A 21,099-nucleotide genomic window follows, 5' to 3' on the forward strand; every position below is an offset into this window, starting at 1 on the left:
TGTAGCCAGCCATACAGTCCTCCTTCTAAAACTTACTAGAGATCATACCTTAATGAACAACCGGAGACCAATTTCTCTAAAAAATTACAAAATTATCAATCTAAAAGTAGGAATGAGATATAAAAGCACAGGTATGTGGAATTCCAAGCAGTAAAGTTTAATCTATTCTGTTACATTACCTACTCAGTCTAGTTAACGTGGGAAAAAACATTCCATAGTGATACTCTCAGGAGAGATCTGACAGTTCACTCTACAGCCTTCAACTGTTTATGGCTGAATTAGCACTGGCAGCTTGGACAAGTCTGACTGAAAACTTGAAAGCCTTCCTTAGACTATGAAGATGAAATAGACAGCCAAAAAGGATCAGAAGATCTGAAGTTATGCAGTGGTTTTAAACAAACAAAAACAGTTATTAAAAGTACAAGAACAAATTAACCACTGTAAAAAAGTTTCCATTTCAGAGAGAGGTTGTAGACATTTGCTCACACAATTTTGGCAACAGTCAAAAGCAAAAGAAGAGTATGCTCTTGAAATACTGAAGTTAAATGTGAATTCATTTTACATCATGTTGAGAACTTTAATATGGAAAGGAAACCAGGTTTCTTTGTTTTTTTCTATTCTGCTACTATTCCAGTCAACTGCCTATTATGTAGACAGCAATCTGTAATTAATAGATGAAGCAGTAGTACTTGACATATTTCATCTGTCACAGAAACATTATATATCCGTATATCCAGTTGCTTGCTTGCACACTAGAAGTAAGAGACAAGCTAGAATTTCAAAGAAATAATCTTCAAATAACTTTCAAACTCAACATCAAGCCAACCTGCTTTTATTTGTTTCTAATAATCAACTTTGCCCTCTCATTTAAAAAAAAATACAGTTTCTTGTGAATTCAAGATGACTGAATCTGGACAAAGTAAAAGTACAGCAGTATTTTCTAGAACAAAAATACATATCAGACATGGATCTACACTAGTGGCCAAAATTGTGGAAACCTTTTGGAAAAAGTGTATTTTTGAGTTTTGATGGCTCATAACACCACTTTTTTTTGGTGTAATACCATAAAATTATATATCAATGGAAAGATAATTTAATCAAGAATGTAATGCAACAAAGTTCAATTATCTTCAATTATCTATATATTTTTGAAGAGATATAAGGAGACTCAGTCACTACAAAACCAGACTGGTAAAGGCAAGAAAAGGTGCACAACAGCAAATGATGATAAGAAGAATTGAGAGACTGTGCCTACGTGACAGAAGAAAATCATCTGGGTGTATATAAGATGAAATGGCACAACACAATGTGAAGTTGAGTGCAAGGACTGTTCGGCACAGACTGCAGGAATTTGGTCTAAATGCTAGATTTCCACGAAAAAAGCCATTCTTATCTCTCAAACAAAGGTTGAAAAGGTCAAAAGCAAATGTTGATAAGAAGAATTGAGAGACTGTGCCTACGTGACAGAAGAAAATCATCTGGGTGTATATAAGATGAAATGGCACAATACAATGTGAAGTTGAGTGCAAGGACTGTTCGGCACAGACTGCAGGAATTTGGTCTAAATGCTAATTTCCACGAAAAAAGCCATTCTTATCTCTCAAACAAAGGTTGAAAAGATTAAACTGGACTAAAACCCATGTTAACTGGACAGCGGAACAATGGGACAGTGTTATTTGGAGTGATGAGACCAAAATCTCCCTGTTCGGTAGCGATGACATAAAATACGTAAGGAGAAGAATTGGAGAAGATTTGCATCCTCATTGCATTACACCTACTGTGAAACTCCCACTTAGTGTTATGATCTGGGGTTGTATGACATCAAAAGGTGTGGATAGAATTTGCTTGATTAATGGGAATATAAATGCCCAAAAAATACATAAATTAAATACTTGAGCCCAAACTGAAGCCTTCTGCACGTGATCTTTTCCAAGATAATGAAGCATTTATATTTCAACAGGTTCAGTTCCATGTCATGTTGCTGCTGTGTGCAAAGAGTGGTTTCAAGATAATCGTATTCCACTGCTGGAATGGCCTGGGAATAGCCCAGACCTTAACCCAATCGAAAATCTATGGTGCCGACTACAGAAACTTGTTAGTCAGAAGCAGCCCGTCAATAAAATCCAATTAATAGAAGCAATAATTCAATCTTGGTTTCACATTATAACAGCTGCAGAACTAAAAAAACTTGGTTCACTCCATGGGAAGGCATTGTAAGGCCGTAATTAACGCTAAAGGTTACCCAACTCACATTGTGAAAATTTTTGCATATCTCATTTTTTCTATGTGTTTCACTTTTCTTCTTTATAACTGCTGTTCTAATAAAAAATCCTTCATAAAAGTTATTGCATTACATTCTTGATTAAATTATCTTTCCATTGATATATAATTTTATGGTATTACTCCAAAAAAAAGTGGTATTATGAGCCATCAAATCTCATAAATACACTTTTTCCAAAAGGTTTCCACAATTTTGGCCACTAATGTAATAGGCCATGCCTTGAAAAACACACGAGGAATTATATGGAAAAACGAAGTTTCATTGCAGCAAGTTTAGACATAACTTTTTATAATTGTTCTTAAGTTCTAAATAAATACTGATGTGTGAAACTCCAGGAAATAGGAAGCTATCATTAAAGGTCTGCTGCATAACAATCAAAACTACTAAAGAGCATCTACAGAGGTACAATGTCCCACTTTAGGCTTTATGTTTAATTGCATCCTTTATTGCCTGTATGTAAAGCTGGTAAAACAGCAATGTTTTACAACATAAGTGTAAAACACTTCTGTTTTTTTTTAACTTCATTCCTCTATGCTATATTTTGCTTCCATTTACATCTATGCAAACAGAATACGAGGTTAGTAAAACAGGTATTTGATGCCAGAATAGAAGAAAAAAAGTCAGATAAAGACATGAGTTGATTGATTATATAAGATCTGATAATACTGAAATTCTGACAGATAACAGACTAATCTGGAGGACTGTCAATAGGGCAATGTAATCTTTTCATCTAGTACTATCATAATATCCTGTACACTCCACAAGGATGATAAATCTATGCAAGTTCTAACCAGAATTTAAGCTTGCATATACACTTAAATTGCTGTCTTCTTGCCTACAGAGATGCTGAGAGGCTTTTATACAGGCCTGAAGTGGGAATATACAGTGCATAGGATACAGAACAACTTTGATGCGATACTAACTACTCTTTGTTTACAACTGTGTTTTGAAACTTCAGTACTTACAGGTTGAACAACCTCTCACGCATAGGATTACCATTTAAAAAAAAAAAAAAAAAAGCTTAGTCAGAAAGATATCATTAGCAAAGTGGTTAGCGATTATAATTTCTTGCCAAGTATAACATGTGTATCCAAGTGGATGCTAAAACAAATCAGGGATAGATTAGAAATCTGGGACTTTGTCACCCATACTGTAGGATGAAACTACATCCTTTTATTGAGGAAGAGCAATAATGCCAACAAAAGATATCAGCAAACCGAGGAGAAACAAAGTAAAAAGTCAACTAATGGAACAATTCCAAAAATTTGAAGAAAGCACAATCAAGATATAATACATTGCTGGGTAAAGAGTTGAAGCTATCATAGAAAAAATACAATATTGACATAACTAGTATTAATGAAATGAAGAAAACCAAAACAGATCAGATAGATCGCTTTGATCAAAGAGAGAGATGAAAGTAACTATAGTATTCAGAATATCAGCAAGTTTTTGAATGGGAGTCCATTTAATGAGCAAATACAAAATCATGTGAGAAAATTCAAAAATAAGATTTACACTATCTACCAATAATTGTCTGGACACTTTAGCAATTTATAATTGATACCAGCAGGCAAACCCTAATATCGGGTATGTCTCCATCTTTGACTTTGTTCACCTGCTACCTCTTTGAGGGAGGCTTTCCACCAATGTGTGGCAGACATCAGGTGGGATTTACCTCCATTTCTCCATCAAAGTAGCACTGAGTTCAGCCACAGATCAAAGACATGCTGCTCTAGACCTCAATCATTGTTCCAATTTGCCTCACAGGTGATGGGATTGAGGTCAGGACTCTGCATAGGCCAGGGCAGTTGCTTAACACCCATTTCTTCATACAATTCCATAACAGCTGCAGCTTTCTGGCATGGGGCATTGTCCTGATAGTAGCACAGGTCTGTTCCATAAAAACTCCAGTGTAGGCAGAACCTGATTATCCAGAATATCAAGGTACTAAGTCTTGAAGCAGATGTTCTGGCATACATCTGCTTCAAGACTTGCAAAAAGTCTTGAAGCAGATGCACTGTATATCCTAAAAGGCTTAATCATAAGATCAAAGCCTAAATTCAGATTTGAGCAAGCATCTTACTAATTCATTAAAGTGAAAATTCCTGAGAGAATTCCTTACTGAGTATATTATACTTGACAAGAAATTGATATTCTTGTTTTTAAAACTACTTCTTTACTGGGTATCTCAAGAAAGATTTATGCAAGGATATTTAAGAAAAAGCTAAAAAAAAGTGAAAGGGAACCTGACAAAGAACAACATGGATTTAGCACAAACAAGGTTGGTAAGACTATATTTTTATCATATAAATATAGTGGGAAATAAGTATTTCAAAGTTTTGTTTTACAGCGTATACCTAAGTTAACACAAATCAGAAATTACAACTGAAAGACCAGGAAGGTGGTTTTGTAAAAATAATCATAATTTATAATTATGAATCTTTTTACAATTATTTCTCTATTAGTATATTATTAGTTTTGATTTCATAATACATATATTGGCACTTACAATGTGCCCGTTACTGTTATTACTGTCAAAATGAAATGTAAAGCATTTCAAACTTTGATGTACTTACTAGATTCTGATAATTGTGTTATTTTCAATCTTTTTTTATTGTAATTTAAAAGTGGTAAGTGTTGAGATATCTTTTGTGTTTTGTAAAGACATTCTCTTTGTCATTAACGAGACAATGTGTCAGCCATTACATGTAAATTCTTGCTTGCAATTTACATGGAGTGCACATACTGAGGAGTTTGATGGGTGATTGACAGCTGACAGAGAGAGCCTTCTGTATCTGGGGAATGGAGGAAAACATGTAGAGAGAGAGAGAATGGAAATTTGAGAATGGCAACCAGAGAATTTTGCTCTTAGGAAGTTTTTAAGAAAATGTGACAGTCAAGAGAATATTAATAAAAGATTCTGAAAAGGAATCATAGCACTATGAATCTTTAAACTGGAAGAGTTGAGACTGTGAATAAGTGTATAATAAATTAAAGAAGATATTTGGAGTTGACATTCTAATTCAATGTTCGAGGAAATGCTGAATGAAAAGTTTAATCTTCTCTGTCTCTCTTATGGACACCGGATCTATTTGTTATTGCTACTGGAAAAGACAACTGAATTGGTAAAATCTGAAACTGTAAAGTGGCTTAATATGAACTTTAGATATGTTGTTTATGAAGTAACAGAAGTAACTTCTTTCTCTGGTACAAAAATTGGTAATTTGTGCATCAAATTGAACTGCAAGAGGTAAGAATATTTATACTCCAGTGAAACAGGAGAAATAATTGAAAAAAACATTGTATGCTAAATAAGGGATTTAAAAAAGGGGAGAGGATCTCATCGAAGTGAAGAGGTAGTTCTATGTTTTCAGGAAAGGGCTTAAAGAAAACTGATTCTGATGAACATTTCGTTGTGTAAACAAAAATGTTTAGTTTGGTAGTCATGATTAAGTAGATATTAAACAAACCAGTTATACAATGAATGAATGATTTCATTTTATTTTTTTAGGTAAAAAAATCTTACCTAAAGTGTAGATAAGATTTTCAATTAATTTTGCAGTTGTTTATGTAATATGTATATATTGTTTTAGTTTCATTAAATGTATATATTTTTTATTCAGTCTCAAGTCAATAATTTTCCAGATTCTAATTCCAATTAGAACGAACTCTTGTATTATTACTTAACACTCAATGGAAAACAATCTCTTTACAGAGACAGTAAAGGATTCAAACAGTTTGATGATAAAGCAGATATAATACAGGATTGCGTTTTATTCTCCAATGTTATTTATTATTATCTACATGGATTACATGATTAAGGACATGTGATGGTGGTGATTAAGGGTCAAAGCTGTATAACTGAGAGGAGACCTCCACATAGCCGTTAAAGGAATGCAGAGAACCGACCAGGGCTTCTGACCTAATGTCCAATCCTCACCTTCTTGTGGCGCACCCTGTTGGGTATCTACTTGGATACTGAACGAACGAGGATGGGTTGGCAATTTGGGAATTTAGCTGACCAAATTGTATTCTTATCAGTTAAACCAAAATAAAAAATGATGGTATGACATGACAAAATTTCTTGCCGGCTGGGGCGTCGCCCGGTTAAGTAGAGTAATGTGGGCAAATATGAGAATGGGGAACTGGACAATGAGACTTATTTGTGCCTATGGTCCCACAGAAGGTTCTACTAAGGTAGAAGTGGAGGAATTTTTTGAAGCTTTAGAAAAAGCAACTGACACAATGAAAAAGGAAAAGTTGGTCCTTGTTGGGGATCTAAATAGCAGAGCAGGAAATGATTGTGAGACATACAAAAATATTTTGGGAAAATTTGGAGAAAAGGGCAAAGCTAATAATAATGGCAAATATCTGTTAGATTTCTGCTCAGGACATGGACTGGTTATTACTAACACCATGTTCCAACATAAAAATGTGCACAAATTCACATGGAGAGAAGAGGCAAGGAATAAGAAAAGTCTCATTGACTATGTTATTGTTGATAGTGATGTTTTCTCCCTGGTGCAGGACTAGAGTGTACAGAGGATTTGAAATTGGAAGTGATCACTATTTAGTCTTGAGCAGGATAAAATTGAATTTCGTATTGAAAAGAATAACATGTAAGAAAGTTTTCAAGCGAGAGTTTGAGAACAGGAACCAAACCTTGGAGATTTACTGGCAAACTCTGAAGAAAACATTGATTGATTCTGCCAGAGAGGCATGTGGTGAGGTTGTCTGCAAGGATAAAAAAAATCAGACCTCCCTGGCGGACACATGAAGTTAAAGAGGCAGTGAAAGAAAAGAAGAAAGCATATCAAAAGTTCCTGTCAAATAAGTCAGCTTGTGCTCTTAGAGAATACAGAGATAAATGCAAGAATGCTAAACACTGTGTAAAACTAACTAAACAACAGTCATGGGAGGACTTTGGCAAGAATATAGAAAATAAATATCAAGAAGGTGGCAAAATATTCTAGACGTCGTTGAAGCTTAGGAATGGAGGAAAGAGTGCTGTAAAAGGAATTAAAGATGATAAAGGTAACATGAAAACAGGAGGAAAAGATATCCTTGAAGTATGGAGTAATTACTTTGAAAAACTGCTAAATGAAACAAGCAGTGATGTAAAAAACACTGACCAGGCATGCAGTCAGGAATATAAGGAATATCCATACTTGAAGTAGAAAAAAGCCATCAAAGGCTTAAAATGTGTAAAGACAGCAGGAGTAGATATTTGACCAGAAATGCTGAAGTATGGTGGTATAAAAGTCTTACAGTGGCTGCACTGCATAGTTCAGAAAGCCTGGAGAGAGGGACGAATTCCCAATGGTTGGAGTAGAGCTCATAGTACCCATATATAAAAAGGGAAATAAAACTGAATGTGAGAATTACAGAGGTATTTCCCTACTAAGTGTTCTGGCAAGATCTATGCAAGTATACTTGAGAAACGATTGAGAAGAATTGTGGAAGAAAAGCTGGTGAAGAACAAGCTGGATTCAGGCCAAATAGAGGCTGTCAGGATCAGATCTTCACTTTACGACAAATAGTCGAGAAAGCATGGGATTATAACAAAGATCTGTATTTAAGTTTTGTCGATTTGAAAAAGGCATATGACAAGGTGCCAAGAGAGAAGCTATTAAATACGCTACAGTTATATGGTGTCAATGGGGCATTATATCAAGCAATACTTAGTCTTTATTTGAGTTGTAGGGCAGCAGTTAGAATTGAAGAAAGTACAGGAAGATGGTTTAATGTTAAATCTGGTGTGAGACAAGGATGTACATTATCTCCTCTGTTATTCATTATCTATATGGATCACATTATGAAAGAAAGTGGTATTAAACATGATATCAAAATTGGAGATGTTAATGTCAGCTCTTTTCTTTATGCGGATGATGTTATACTTCTAAATAAATCCGCTACAAGTCTGCAAGATTCTCTGACTAAATTGAATAGCTGTTGTAATAGATATGGTATGAAGGTCAGCAATAAAAAGACAAAGACAATGAAAATAGGCAGAATCACTGAAAATGTCAACTGGGTTGTGAATGGAGAACCTGTGGAACAAGTGAAACATTTCACCTACTTAGGCATGATTTTTACTGAAGATGGTAAATTAAATATAGAAATAGACAACAGAATCAGCAAAGCTGGTATGGTGGGAAGTCAATTGAATAAATTCATATGGAATAAGAGAGAAAATAGTCGGAACACTAAATTAGCTGTATACAAGACAGTGTTCAAACCAGTTTTAACTTATGGATCTGAGAGCTGGGTCAGAAGTAAAACCAAAGACTAGAGACGCAGATATGAGAGTCCTGAGAAAGATTATAGGCATGAACAAATGGCATCAATGGCAATATCATATAAAAAATGAGGATATTAGGATAGAACTTGACATTGTCGGCATCGAGGAATGCGTTAGCAGAGCTAATCTCAGGTGGTATGGTCACTTAAACAGAATGGGCGAGTAAAGATTAGCAAAACAAGTGTTCTCTGCCAGGTTGGCAGCAAAACGACCCAGAGGAAGACCAAGATATAGGTGGATTGATACAGTACAAAGTGCCTTAGACAATAGAAATATAAGATCTGATAATGTTGGAGTCTTGACAAGTAACAAACTGATTTGGAGGAAAATTGTAGATAGGAAGTTAGTAATGATGTAATTTTTTTCATGTCATATGAAAAACTTCTTTAGTTTTTTAGTCATATGAAAATTAACAGAAAAGCATTCAAATGTAGTACTATCATATCCTGTACACCCCTTGAGGGTACATGGCAGGAATTTGATGATGAGGAAATGTGATATTAAACCTGATATCGAAATAGGTATTTAACGCCCAGGTTTTTTTTTTTTTTTTTCCCAAAAAAAGAATATTATCATCATAAATGTGCTGAAACTCTTCAAGAGTAAGTAAATAAAGTAGTTGCTGTGACAAATATTTGGTACAAAAATCAGCAATAAAAAATAATATGAAAATTAACAGAAAAGCATTCAATTGCATTCTGAGTAATGAATTTCAGAACAGATACACATTCAGCTATTCAGGCAGAATTTTTAATAAAGTTGGCAAGTTAATTATGAAAGCAGTAGAATAAAATAAAGCTGGTATGGGTCTTATTTTATTAATCTATTTTTAACTGAATGAAGTTATATGGAACAAGAGAGAAATTAGCCAAAAAGACCAGCTAACCAGCTAATTTGTTTGTGTGTGTGTGTTACACAGAAAAATCAGACCACTTAATTTTTTATTTTAAGGTTACATTGTGGTCAGCATTCATAGTGAAGAATTTATGGAAACAACATAAGTGTTAGAATAATTACTTATGATTAAGAAAGTAACGTTCGATGTTTTGACCTCTGTATTGAGGTCATCATTAGGAAAACATATGTACAGGAAACAAGCTATGTGGTAATACACTACACAAAAGTAAGATGAATTTAAATGTTTGTTAATCATTTACCCTAGCCTGACCTCTGGTGGGGAAAAAAATTATATATATACATACACACACTGCTCAAAACAATTAAGGGATATTTTGGTTTTCTTGTAAATTATAAAGTTATAAAAATAATTTACAAATGTAGCATTTATTTTAAAATATTCTTAATATACAACAGTGTAGAACACACAATTGCGTACAAAATCATGTTAAGACATCAAAATGTGTCTTAGCCGTATTAACATATGAGGGGAGTATAAAAGCGGGGCTTGTTGCGCTCACTTCCACAGTGCAGAATTATCACTTCAATTGTAAACCTGTGCCACCTACCACCCATTATTTTATTAAAAATGGTAGAGCAACATAATATCCGAGAATCCATGGCTTGGAGAGCCATGGATTCCAGGATAAGTGCAATTTTGCAACTTTGGAATCGCTTTCTGGAAATGGGAAATGCTCGAAATAGTGTTCATGCCATAGGTTTATATGCTTGAAGACCAATGGTTTGCATTCCACTTATTGCAAATCACAAAAGAGCCCGAAGGAATTTGGGCATAGGAACACTGCAAATGGACAAATGAGAATTGGGCTCGTGTACTTTTTAGTAACGAGTCCAGGATCAGTCTGCAACCAGATAACTGACGTATCCTGATATGGCATGCAAGTTGAACAAGAAATAATCCACATTTTGTTCGTGAAAGACCCCAACATCAAGGTGGAAGTTTGATGGTATGAGCTGGAATAAGTATAGGTGGCATACTGATCTCTATTTTATCAGAAACGGTTCCTTAACAGCCCAAAAGGTATCATGATGAGATTTTGGAACCTATAGTTCATCCATATGCTGCTGCAATTCTCCAAGAATTCATTTTTATGGATGACAATGCTCGTCCACACCATGCAAATTCGGTACAAGAGTGGTTTGAGGAAAACTGTATCGAACGAATGGACTGGCCTGCCTGTTCACTGGATTGTAATCCAATCGAACATGCCTGGAATGCTTTAGGTAGACGCGTTTCTGCTTGACTGGTGCCACCACGATCGCTTCAAGAGCTCGAAATTGCTTTCACAGAAGAGTGGGGAAATATCCCACAAGAACTGTTTGATCACCATATCCAGTCCATGCAAATCAAGATGTATTGCTGTTTTGGCTGATAATAGAGATAATACGCCCTATTAAAAATTAACAAAAACACTTTTGGCTATTCTGGTTAAAATTATTTCATGCTAAAATGTAATTTGTTAAATTTGTAATAAATATCGATTATTTAAACAATATCTCATCTATTCATGTATAAGGTACCCAATAGTCGGATAATTTATAATTATCCGACAGAAACTAAAATATTCCTCTAATTGTTTTGACAGTGTATATTAAACCAAAGTCTAACTCAGTCTTATTGTATCAAATACTTAGAATCTACTATAACACTAAGTGCTTCATATTTATTTAGATCTTCTAACATCACTGCAGGATTTAATAAAGAATTAACCTTGTTCGAAATTTGCACTTATCTAAATAGATTATTTGGATCTCATCTTCAATAATGGAAATGATTAGCTTTAGGAAACAGATTTATTACCACAGGTAACACAGCTTGTTAAAGAAATGAAGTTCATGAAGCAAAATAATTGGGCTTATTTGTAGACTCTTTTAAAAACTTGAAGTTTTCAAGTTTTCTTGCATAACAGTAACAAAAAAAAATCTCCCACGCTTCCTGTACTAAGTGGAAACTTATGAAACAATGAGTAAAAACAATGTCATTTCTGCTTTTCTATGTGCTCATGAAACAGAAGGGAAAGAATGGAACATTGTAATTAATAAAATATGACTTTCCTGAAAATATTTTACACCAGAAAGAGAAAATGAAGTAAAAGCCCTTGAATAACCTCAAGATATTTTTTTGCTACTATTTCATATTAATCTGGGTCTCAAAAAACTTTGCTAAAGAACTGGAATGAAATACATTATGGAAAATTATGGAGACAACTACTGTGTTAGAGCAAAACTTTAGTTTAATATAAACCAAAATGAACACTTGACATTTCGACCTTCATACAGGGTCATCATCTGGAGCATACACATATATATACAGAGAAACAAGCTGCACTATACGATCCACATGGTTTGCTAAAGTTACTGACCAACTGTTACAACAATTATTAACCTGACGTCTGGCCGGAAAGAAAAAAAAAAAAAACCTTTACTACATCAAAGCTAGAGTCTTATTATTATTATCTATTAGGTTACAAAATTAAATTGGGCTGGAGAGCAATATGTTTACACGCTTCTTTAAATTTTCTTTTATACCAGGTTTTTGTATGATGCAAAGAGCAGGTACTTTTCCAATCAACAAAATGGAACGAAATGGACCTACATTCTAGTACTTAACTGTAGGAAGCTAGACCTCAAAATCAGAAGTATTAAAATATTAAGAATTCAAAAAGTCAGTAAAAGTCTGTACTTATTAAATACAGCAATGTATAAATATAGTAAAGAATGAAGCACGAATTTTTAACTGTCTAGATGCATTCATTCATCTGGGATTTATTCTTATTGGCTTAAACCAAGCCAAAATGATGGAATTTCATGCCAGCTGAAGCATCAAACAATTAAACAAGGCTCACCGCAGTTTTCAACAGGGAACCTGGGTGAACAGTGAAAAGTAAGCTACTGAAACTTCAAATCAACATCAGCAAGATTCAAGATTATTATTATGTGACACCTCCAGGGGGTCCAAAGACTCATCGAGGGAGAGTGTGCCAACAGCATCGAACAATCGACCCCTTCCAACTACTAACTGCGCTCAAACTTAACTTTTTGCTGAGCCATTAGTAGCAGAGGCTCTACCAATTGACCAACCTCTGCTGGCAGATAAGCATCATCAACATAAGAATCAATGGAAAAGAAGTGGAAATGGAAGAAAAATTAAGAAATACCATGTTAACACAATTCGCATTACCTAAAACAAGAATACAAACAGATGAGATTATTTTAAATAACAAATATATGATGTTATATTTAGGCAATAATGATCACAGAAAAGAAGGGGCAGCTATAGTATTCAACATTAGGATAATCTTGAATAGCAGGAAATATTAAATAATGTGGGCAAACATCTAAAATGGGGAATTGGACAATGAGACATCTGTGTAGTCTAACAGAAAGTTCTAGTAAGTGGAGATATTTGAGTCAAAGAAAGTAGATGACAAAAAACAAGGAAAAGTTGGCCCTTGGAGGAGATCTAAATAGTATGATATAGGAAATATCAGACATACAGAAATATTATTATTAAACACCTCCAGGGAGTCCAAAGACTCATCGAGGGAGGGAGGGCATCTACTCTACAACTCTCCACCAACTGCAACTACCTTCATCATCTACACCAACGCCATCTACCACAGACCACCACCACTAGTAATTTCACTGATAATCACAAACATTCATGCCCACGGTGGGATTCGATCCCACAGCCTTTTGGCTGGAGAGCAGATACGCTAACCACTTGGCCAACCAGGAAAATATGTTGGAAAAATTTGGAGAACAGAGCAAAACTTCAATAAAATAACCTGAAAACTTCAGGAGCCAGTCAATTTGAGTTGACTAACTACTGCAGTTTTCAGTTTATTTCTGATTTTAGTAGTACAGATTGCACATATTTACTTTATTATGAAGATTTTAGGTAAGTGACATTAAGCTAATGTCACATTTTGAAATATAAAATTAATTCTGGATTTTCATTTTTATAATTTCATGTTATTCTAGTTCTTTCCTTTGTTCTGTTTAGCGATTTATTTCTTGCAATTCCTTTTGTTCTATTTCTAGTAGTTTTTTTTTTCCCTGTGATTTCCTTTCTTGCACTTTTTGTGATTTCTTTTGTTTCATAGGAATGACGTATGGGGATAGCATTTTTGCCTAAATTCACTATGGCAAACCAACCTTGTGTTATAAATAACTATATCTCTGGTTCCTGGGGATTCACACTATTGCAACTGTTTACTGTATTATTCAATGTGAAACTCACTAAAGAACTAATTTAAGCAAGAAAGGTTAAATTTTTTGATATCATTTTAAAATATATTGAAATTTCTGGAGAGCTGAAGGGAGAACAAATATTTTAGAACATTCTTACTATTATTATATGGATGCCTCCATTGTTGCTCAATAAGAGTAGGCCCATTGTAGATTCTGAAATGCTACAGTACCTATCATGTCTGAAAATGTTCAAAGATGCATGCACTCAAGGTAGCTTATTCTATTACTTAACACATGCTAGGAGAAGAACATGGACTACACTTACTTCATGACCACAGCTTTAATCTACTTCTAAGGATGACCATCTATCCCCATCTAACATGAGCTACTACAAAATTACCCCTTATTTCAAACTGTAAAATTCCCTTACTAACGTATCTTTCTCAAACTTGAAGATCATATTCATTCTATCGTCAATATGCAAAATTCCATAGGAAATATATTATCCTGGTTACTTATTCTGACCTGAACTTGTTTCCTCATTCTCATGGAACATAGGGCAACCATATCTGAGTACAGGGCCACATTTACCATAAGGTGCAAGCTGGGCCCTCGCTCTCTGTGGGTCACATTTTGAAACCTTAGATTTGAAAATTAACGGAAAAAAAATGACAACTTTATGCTCTTCTATATTTTAGTAAAGTGAAAGAACATAAAGTTGTCTTCTTCTGATGCACTGATTTGAAGAATAAATGATAGCAAATTTACTATTACTAAATAGATTCATTGTAAAGGCTGATCTCTGATCATTTCAGGGTTGATTATTTTCACACATGTGAAATTCGTTTTTATTTTTGGGAAGAGATACAATAAATAAATTGTGCAGCAAAAAAAGGGTCAAATATCATAGGACAGTAAAGGAAATTCCCAAGTAACACAAAGGTCGCTCCACCACAATTAATCTGTTAAAGCCTCTAAAATCGTCATTCAGGGATTAACGGTGGAGGGATAATTGCATGATAAAAGGTAGAATGCTGATTAAATTTTGATCCATGAAAAATGCTGCTGGCTATTTCAACAACTGATAGTTTAGTTACTGTTATTTGCCTAGTATTTGTAAAGCAGTGTACAAGTGTATATACCTAATTATATGGTTAAAGTAATTATCGCAGTCAGTAAGAATATATTTTTCAATGAATTTATTATTCTTATTTTACTGTTACGTTCATTTTAACAAAACCAAAATACTACTGTTTCTATTTTTGTATTTTTTTTAGCTTTGAACGTAATTATTTATTTATGTTTATTTTAGATTTAATAAATATTTATATCACGTTTGATAGTATGATACACATAACGATGCCAAGAAAGTTTGAATCTGAAGCTAGTAAAAGAAAATGACTCAGAGAAAAGGAAAAACAGCTAACTAGTCAAAAGGGGGAAATTGTCTTTTTTACGTTCTTCTGAAAATGAAGTGAAGAATTTCATAGAACTGAAATTGTACCTCAAACTTCTCGGAATGAAAGCAAAACATTGGTATCGGTATCAGGAGGATATGCAAGTGAAAATGAAGAACATCAAAATAATGTGGAAAACATAGGAGAGAAAGAAGTAAATTAAAGAAATCAAGAGGGTTTTGAAGAAAAATTTTCAACTGGAGTCTGTACTTAACAGCAAGCAAGCTATCTCTTATCCTACCGATATAGCAGTGTGGCCAATTAGTATTAATAAACAATTTATCGAGCATGTTTTAATAAACATGTCTCAGAATGTTGGTAAAATCGAAAATTTAAAAAAAATGAATACACAGAACGCAATAGAATATATATGTCAGAAATGTAAATGAATCACATTTTTACTGTAAAAAGGCGAATGGAACAAAGGAGAAACAAGAGTGGCTAATTTTTTCAGAAACCAAATATAACACAAACCTTCTACTGAGCATATATGTGATATGCACATATTACAAAAGAAAATCAAGTTTTGTAAATAGTTGAATTGATGAAACAAATACAATCTGAAGAAAATTAGTGGAGATAGGTTTTAAAAGAAATCATCATCACGAACCATGGGCTCACTGCCCATTGGTGTCCGATGCCTCCTTCACTATCGTCTTTCACCTTTTTTTTTTGTCCAGTGCACAATGTGGCAGTTTCTATAAACCCATTCCACACCAGTCCTTTATGTCATCTATCCATTCTCTGTATGGTCTACCTCTTCTGTTTACACCATTCATAACACCAAACATGAATGTCTATCTTTATCTTCCTATCCTCACTCATTCTGCAGATATGTCATAATAAGTGCATCTTCCATTGTATAATCCTCTGCATTAGATTCTCCTTTGGTTGAATCTTCCAATAGAGCTCATAATTTGTGATTTTCTGTATCCATCCTATTCTTAGAATCTTCCTGTAACAAGTTCTTTCAAATACCAAAATTCTTTTTCTTGAATCTTATTTATTACCCATATATCAGATCCATACAGTACACCACTAAAGATGCATGTTTCCAGTACTCTTAGTTTCATTTGAAGGCCGATCACTTTACTTTTCCAGATGTTATTCATGACCTTCAAATTTGTTCTTCCCTTTGCAATCCTGATCTTTATTTCTTATTTACAGTCCAATCTTCCCAAATGTGTGAATTGTTCTACTTTTCTATATCAATTCCATCCAATTGTATCTTTTGTTTGATGTTCTTCTCACCAAATACCACTGTCTTTGTTTTTTCCAAGTTCATAACAAGTCCAAATCTCTTCCCATCCTCATTTAATAGTTTCAATATTTTTTGTAGTTCTCTTTCATCTTCTTCAATAATAACAATGTCATCTGCAAATCTCAGATTGTTAATTGTCATCCCATGTACTGATATTCCTTTTGCATCTTCCTCCATTTTATCCATTGCTCTTTCTAAATGTGTGACGAAAATGCTTGGTGATATTGGGTCCCCTCGTCTAGTACCTCTGCCTCTTCTAAAACATTTCCCCAAATCATCACTTATTCTAACTGCTGCAACTACATTCTTAATCTTTTAATACGACTATTACTTTTATATCAGTTCCATAGGATTCTAGTACTACTACTAATGTCACTTACTGGTCGATAGAGTCAAATACCTTCTGAAAATCAATAAAGCAAGTATATATGTTTTTGTTTTTTCTCCTAGCTTTCTCTGCTATTAACCATATTGTCAAAATCTGTTGAATTATAGTTCTATCTTTCCTAAATCCTGCAAGTATATTCTCTTGTTTTATTAGCAAATAGCTAATAAAACGAGAAATATTAATATCAGAAATTAAGGAAGCTGCTTATTTTGCAATAACACTTGATTCAACGCCAGATGTTGCCCATAATGACCAACTAGCTATTATATTTAGGTAAGTTACCGCAAATTCTGACATTAGAGAAACATTTATTGGGTTCATCAGTATTAAACAACATAATTCCTTATATTTAGAAGAGGTAGTATTAAAAAAAATTAGAATTATAGTTGGAGATAAAAATGTGCAGAGGGCAAAGCTATAATAATGCTGCCAATATGAAAAGTATTCATATTGGCAGCATTATCACAAACTTGATGAAATTCACCAGGAATTTCATCAAGTTTGTGCCATCAGCACTCATCAGGCTTCCCCTGACAACTTTCAAAGACAGAAATCACAGGTAAGCTCTCCAGCTGAACCAGGACTTCATCCGACACGTCTCCTTCAAGGAGAGTCATGCTTACTCCTGCCAATTACCTGCAATCTTGATTGATATTCTTTCACTTAAACATTCAGATCACTGGGCAGAAATCAACATTGGCGACAACAACTCTCAAAAGCCATCACATTTTGCTTTGTTTTAATTAGGCAGTCGGATTCCCCTGGTCTGGGCCAGTTCTGAATCAGCTGTTAGTACTATGCTTCCTGGAGTGTCCAGAGCGCTCGTGTCAGCCCTTGAAAATCAGAGGGAGAGAGAGAGTGATTTTCGTGCTGGACCATACCCATATCTGCAGCAGGTCACCAAGGTGAACAGCCTCTGGTCGATAGAGTAATGTAGATAAGGGAAGTCGGTAAGACAGATCTGTAACCTCGGGACAAAGATTGGCTCTGAGGACTGGGCCAGTCGGGCTGGGGTCCGAAGTGGGTATGACACTGCACTGGGATTGGGCAAAACTGTCCAGTGATGGAACAGTTGAGCTCGGACCAGCGTTAGGGCCTTCTCTTGGAATGCCTCAGCTGCATGCTGGATGGCCTGTCTGGCGTGACTGTTTCAGCTGGCAACTAACAGCCGACTCACAAGTGACTGGAGGGAGTAAACATGACTCTCCTTCAGGTAGATGTGTCAGTTGGAGCCCTTGTTCAAGCTGGTGAGATTACCTATGATTTCTGTCTTTGAAAGTCATCAGGGGAAGCCTGATGAGTGCTGATGGCACAAACTTTGATGAAATTTCTGGTGAACTACTCCTCTCGTGACACCAGGTCCGGGTGACCTTCGAGGATCCCGAAGAGATATGCATGGTTCATCCGAGAAGGATTGGGTCTTTGTGCTGTCTTTAACGTGGGGAATGGCCATCCCACCCATGCACCTGCACTCACACACACAAGCTTATCATAGGAAACTGGCTATTGGGTGTCGTTAAACACAACATTGGAGGGAGTGTACTCCATTAATCCATCACCCTGCCCCAGCACAGTACTTGTTGGGAACCTTTCTTGAAATGTCTAGCGATGCACATCTCATCGGGTTGCTAGTCAAGTGGATGGTTGAATAATATGGACCTATGAAAAAATGGATTATTATGAAAGATATAAGAATGAAAATAACATCCTTCTATAGGAAAAGGTGAGCTCATAGCTCTTAGTTGTAAATTAGTAAGTTAGCTGTAAGCTAGCATGTAAGTCAGATTAAGAAAAGGATCAAAGGAGTAGGGGAAAGAAGCATGAAATGTAAGTAAATAAAGGTGCATATTCAAGTGGCGACGAGACCAATAGAACGGAAGCATCAAGGCATCCGTTGAAAATATGCGGCATCTGCTTCCTACACCGCACCATTCAAGCGTGACATGCAGACACCAAATCGTCTGCAGACGACCTAGGCACTGGTCTTAGTGTCGTGCTCAGAAGAGCAGCCACTATACTGCGACCTAGTGAGATTTGTATGGGAGAAAATTTTACAACAAATAAATGCTACTAGTAAATCTCTAGAAGATCCTGATATCGATTTGTTGTTAGCTAATAATTTGTTACAGTCTTTAGTTAGTTTTATTTCAGGTATAAGAAATAGTTCTGCTGCTTTAAATGAAAAAGCAAATTTATTAGCAGATGACACAAAACTTAAAGATGAGAAGAAAAGAATGAAAAAAATGAAATAAAAATATGTGATGAAGTTTCACAATCCAACGATGAGATTATATCACATGGGAAAGAAAACTTCATCGTTAATACTTTTAATGTCATTTGCAATAAGCTAATTTTGGAAATTAATGAATGAGCAAAAAACTATTTACACTTATTAGATAGGTTACATTTTTTTTTGGAGAAAGATGTAAATCAAGACAAGTACAAGACTAGTATTAACAAAGTTTTATAAACTTATGGGACTGATACTGACTCAGAAAAATATACTGATGAAGTTAAGCAATTTTTTATAATGATAAAGAAAATTCTTCAATTAAAAATATGTGCAAATTTATAAACAATGGGCTAAGGTCTACTTTTCTGAACGTAGAAGCAATTTAAAAAAAAAATTTTTTTTTTTTGACGATGCCTATTTCAAATGCAAGTGTTGAAACAAATAAAACATTATTTCAGAAGCAGCTCTCCCCCCCCCCCCAAAAAAAAGTTCCTGATAGAAGAAACCCTGCCAGTTGAAGAGATTCTTCACCTCCTAAACAGAATTTGAATCTTTCCAGCCAAAGGACATAACTTAAAGATTAAAGTACATGAAAAAACAGTAATATTACAATTAGCAATCAAGTTTTGATTTTTTTTTTTTTCTTACCTTGGAATTAGAGCTTTTGCTTCTTCAGGAGTTTCAGGACACAAATTTGCTAACTGAGCCAATTCAAATTTATGAACTTTTTTCTGGGTTAGCAGGCTTTCAAAAAAATATGCATACAATAAAATATAAATACTACTAATTGACAAAATATGTAATATAAGCACAGTACATGTAATAACATAATGATACAAATGACTATAATAACAATACTGAAATATTTTACTTACATTAAAATATTAAAAAACATTTAAAATGGTAAGTGATCAAGAACTCAAAATGATTCAGCAAGCTACTGACTTCTGGAAAATTTTCCCAAGTTTGGCTAATGTAATAACTGATCTAGCTACTAAAAGTTGTGTATATAGAAAGAGGAGATATTCATCCAGAAATTAAAATATTCTTAAATACAGGGGTGTCCAAAAAAGAACTCCAGGGTTTTCAATGAAATTTTATGATATTTTGAAGCAGAAATGTAGGAAGCATATATTATCAAAGTACAATCTCACAAGTTTGATTACCTTTGATTACTGTTAATGGAACTCAATGTGTGCATCATTTACAGCCCTACAGACATCAAAATGAAATTCCACCTCAGATAAGCATATCCATAGGAATTGTTTCTATGGTTGCCATTATTCTATGGCACAGTGGACAAGGGACTGGATTTTTTCTTGATAACCAATGCCTTTTATGTTGCCCCAAAGGAAAAAATTCACTGAAGTCAAATCGGGACTGTGCAGTGGCAAGCAAAGGGACATCCATTTTCCTGGGAATCGGTTGTTGAGCACAGTCTGCACAATCACTGCATAATGTGGTGGGGCTCCAACCTGTTGTAAAAATGAGGCCCTCCACAATCTCAATCTGGGGAAATAAAGTTCTCTAGCATTTTCTACTTGGACCACCATACGATGGTCTTTTGAGCATATTCATCAAGCAACAACCAGACAACAGCACTGACAGACCAGATAGCTGTACATGGGTCATGTGTGTTATGGTTCACAGAAACGAAGTCAGTGACAAATGTCCAAAGGAATTTCAGACAGGAGTGGTAGGAATGCTCCAAACTGACAAAAGCATCCATAAGTGGGCATCAACAGTTCTTGGAAACAGGAAGTGTTTTAGAAGGACACTAACCAGGTAGGCCTACAACAAGTATGGAAAATGTGGAATAAATTCAACTGTCCTTCCAGCATAGCCCACAACGTTCAGTTTGTAGTGCGAGTCGTTAATTAAAAACATTCCTAAAAGCACAGTGCATGACATTGTTCACAAGAGATTGAAACATCATGCTTATAAACTGCAGCTTGTTAATCACATCCAGATTACTGATAGGCCAGAAAGAGTTTGTGATCACCATGTTAGACACCACTGATGAACATGAACACTACTACCTCCAGAGCATTTTATTTTCTGATGAG

At 34.8% G+C, this 21,099-nt stretch overlaps 1 protein-coding gene across 2 annotated transcripts in view; it reads right to left on the minus strand.

Moving 5' to 3' along the window:
* The window catches only part of Polr2D (RNA polymerase II subunit D), a 97,615-nt gene that overhangs the window by 50,296 nt on the left and 26,220 nt on the right, over positions 1 to 21,099 (minus strand). For both annotated transcript variants that reach the window (XM_090399271.1, XM_090399261.1), the window contains exon 3: positions 19,682 to 19,777. In XM_090399271.1, the coding sequence (XP_090255397.1) occupies positions 19,682 to 19,777 (96 nt within the window). The remainder of the gene's footprint in view (positions 1 to 19,681; positions 19,778 to 21,099) is intronic.

This window comes from Typopeltis vanoorti, chromosome 1 (assembly GCF_054136105.1).
Source record: "Typopeltis vanoorti isolate ZY-2024b chromosome 1, IOZ_Tvanoo_1.0, whole genome shotgun sequence".
Taxonomy (NCBI): domain Eukaryota; kingdom Metazoa; phylum Arthropoda; class Arachnida; order Uropygi; family Thelyphonidae; genus Typopeltis; species Typopeltis vanoorti.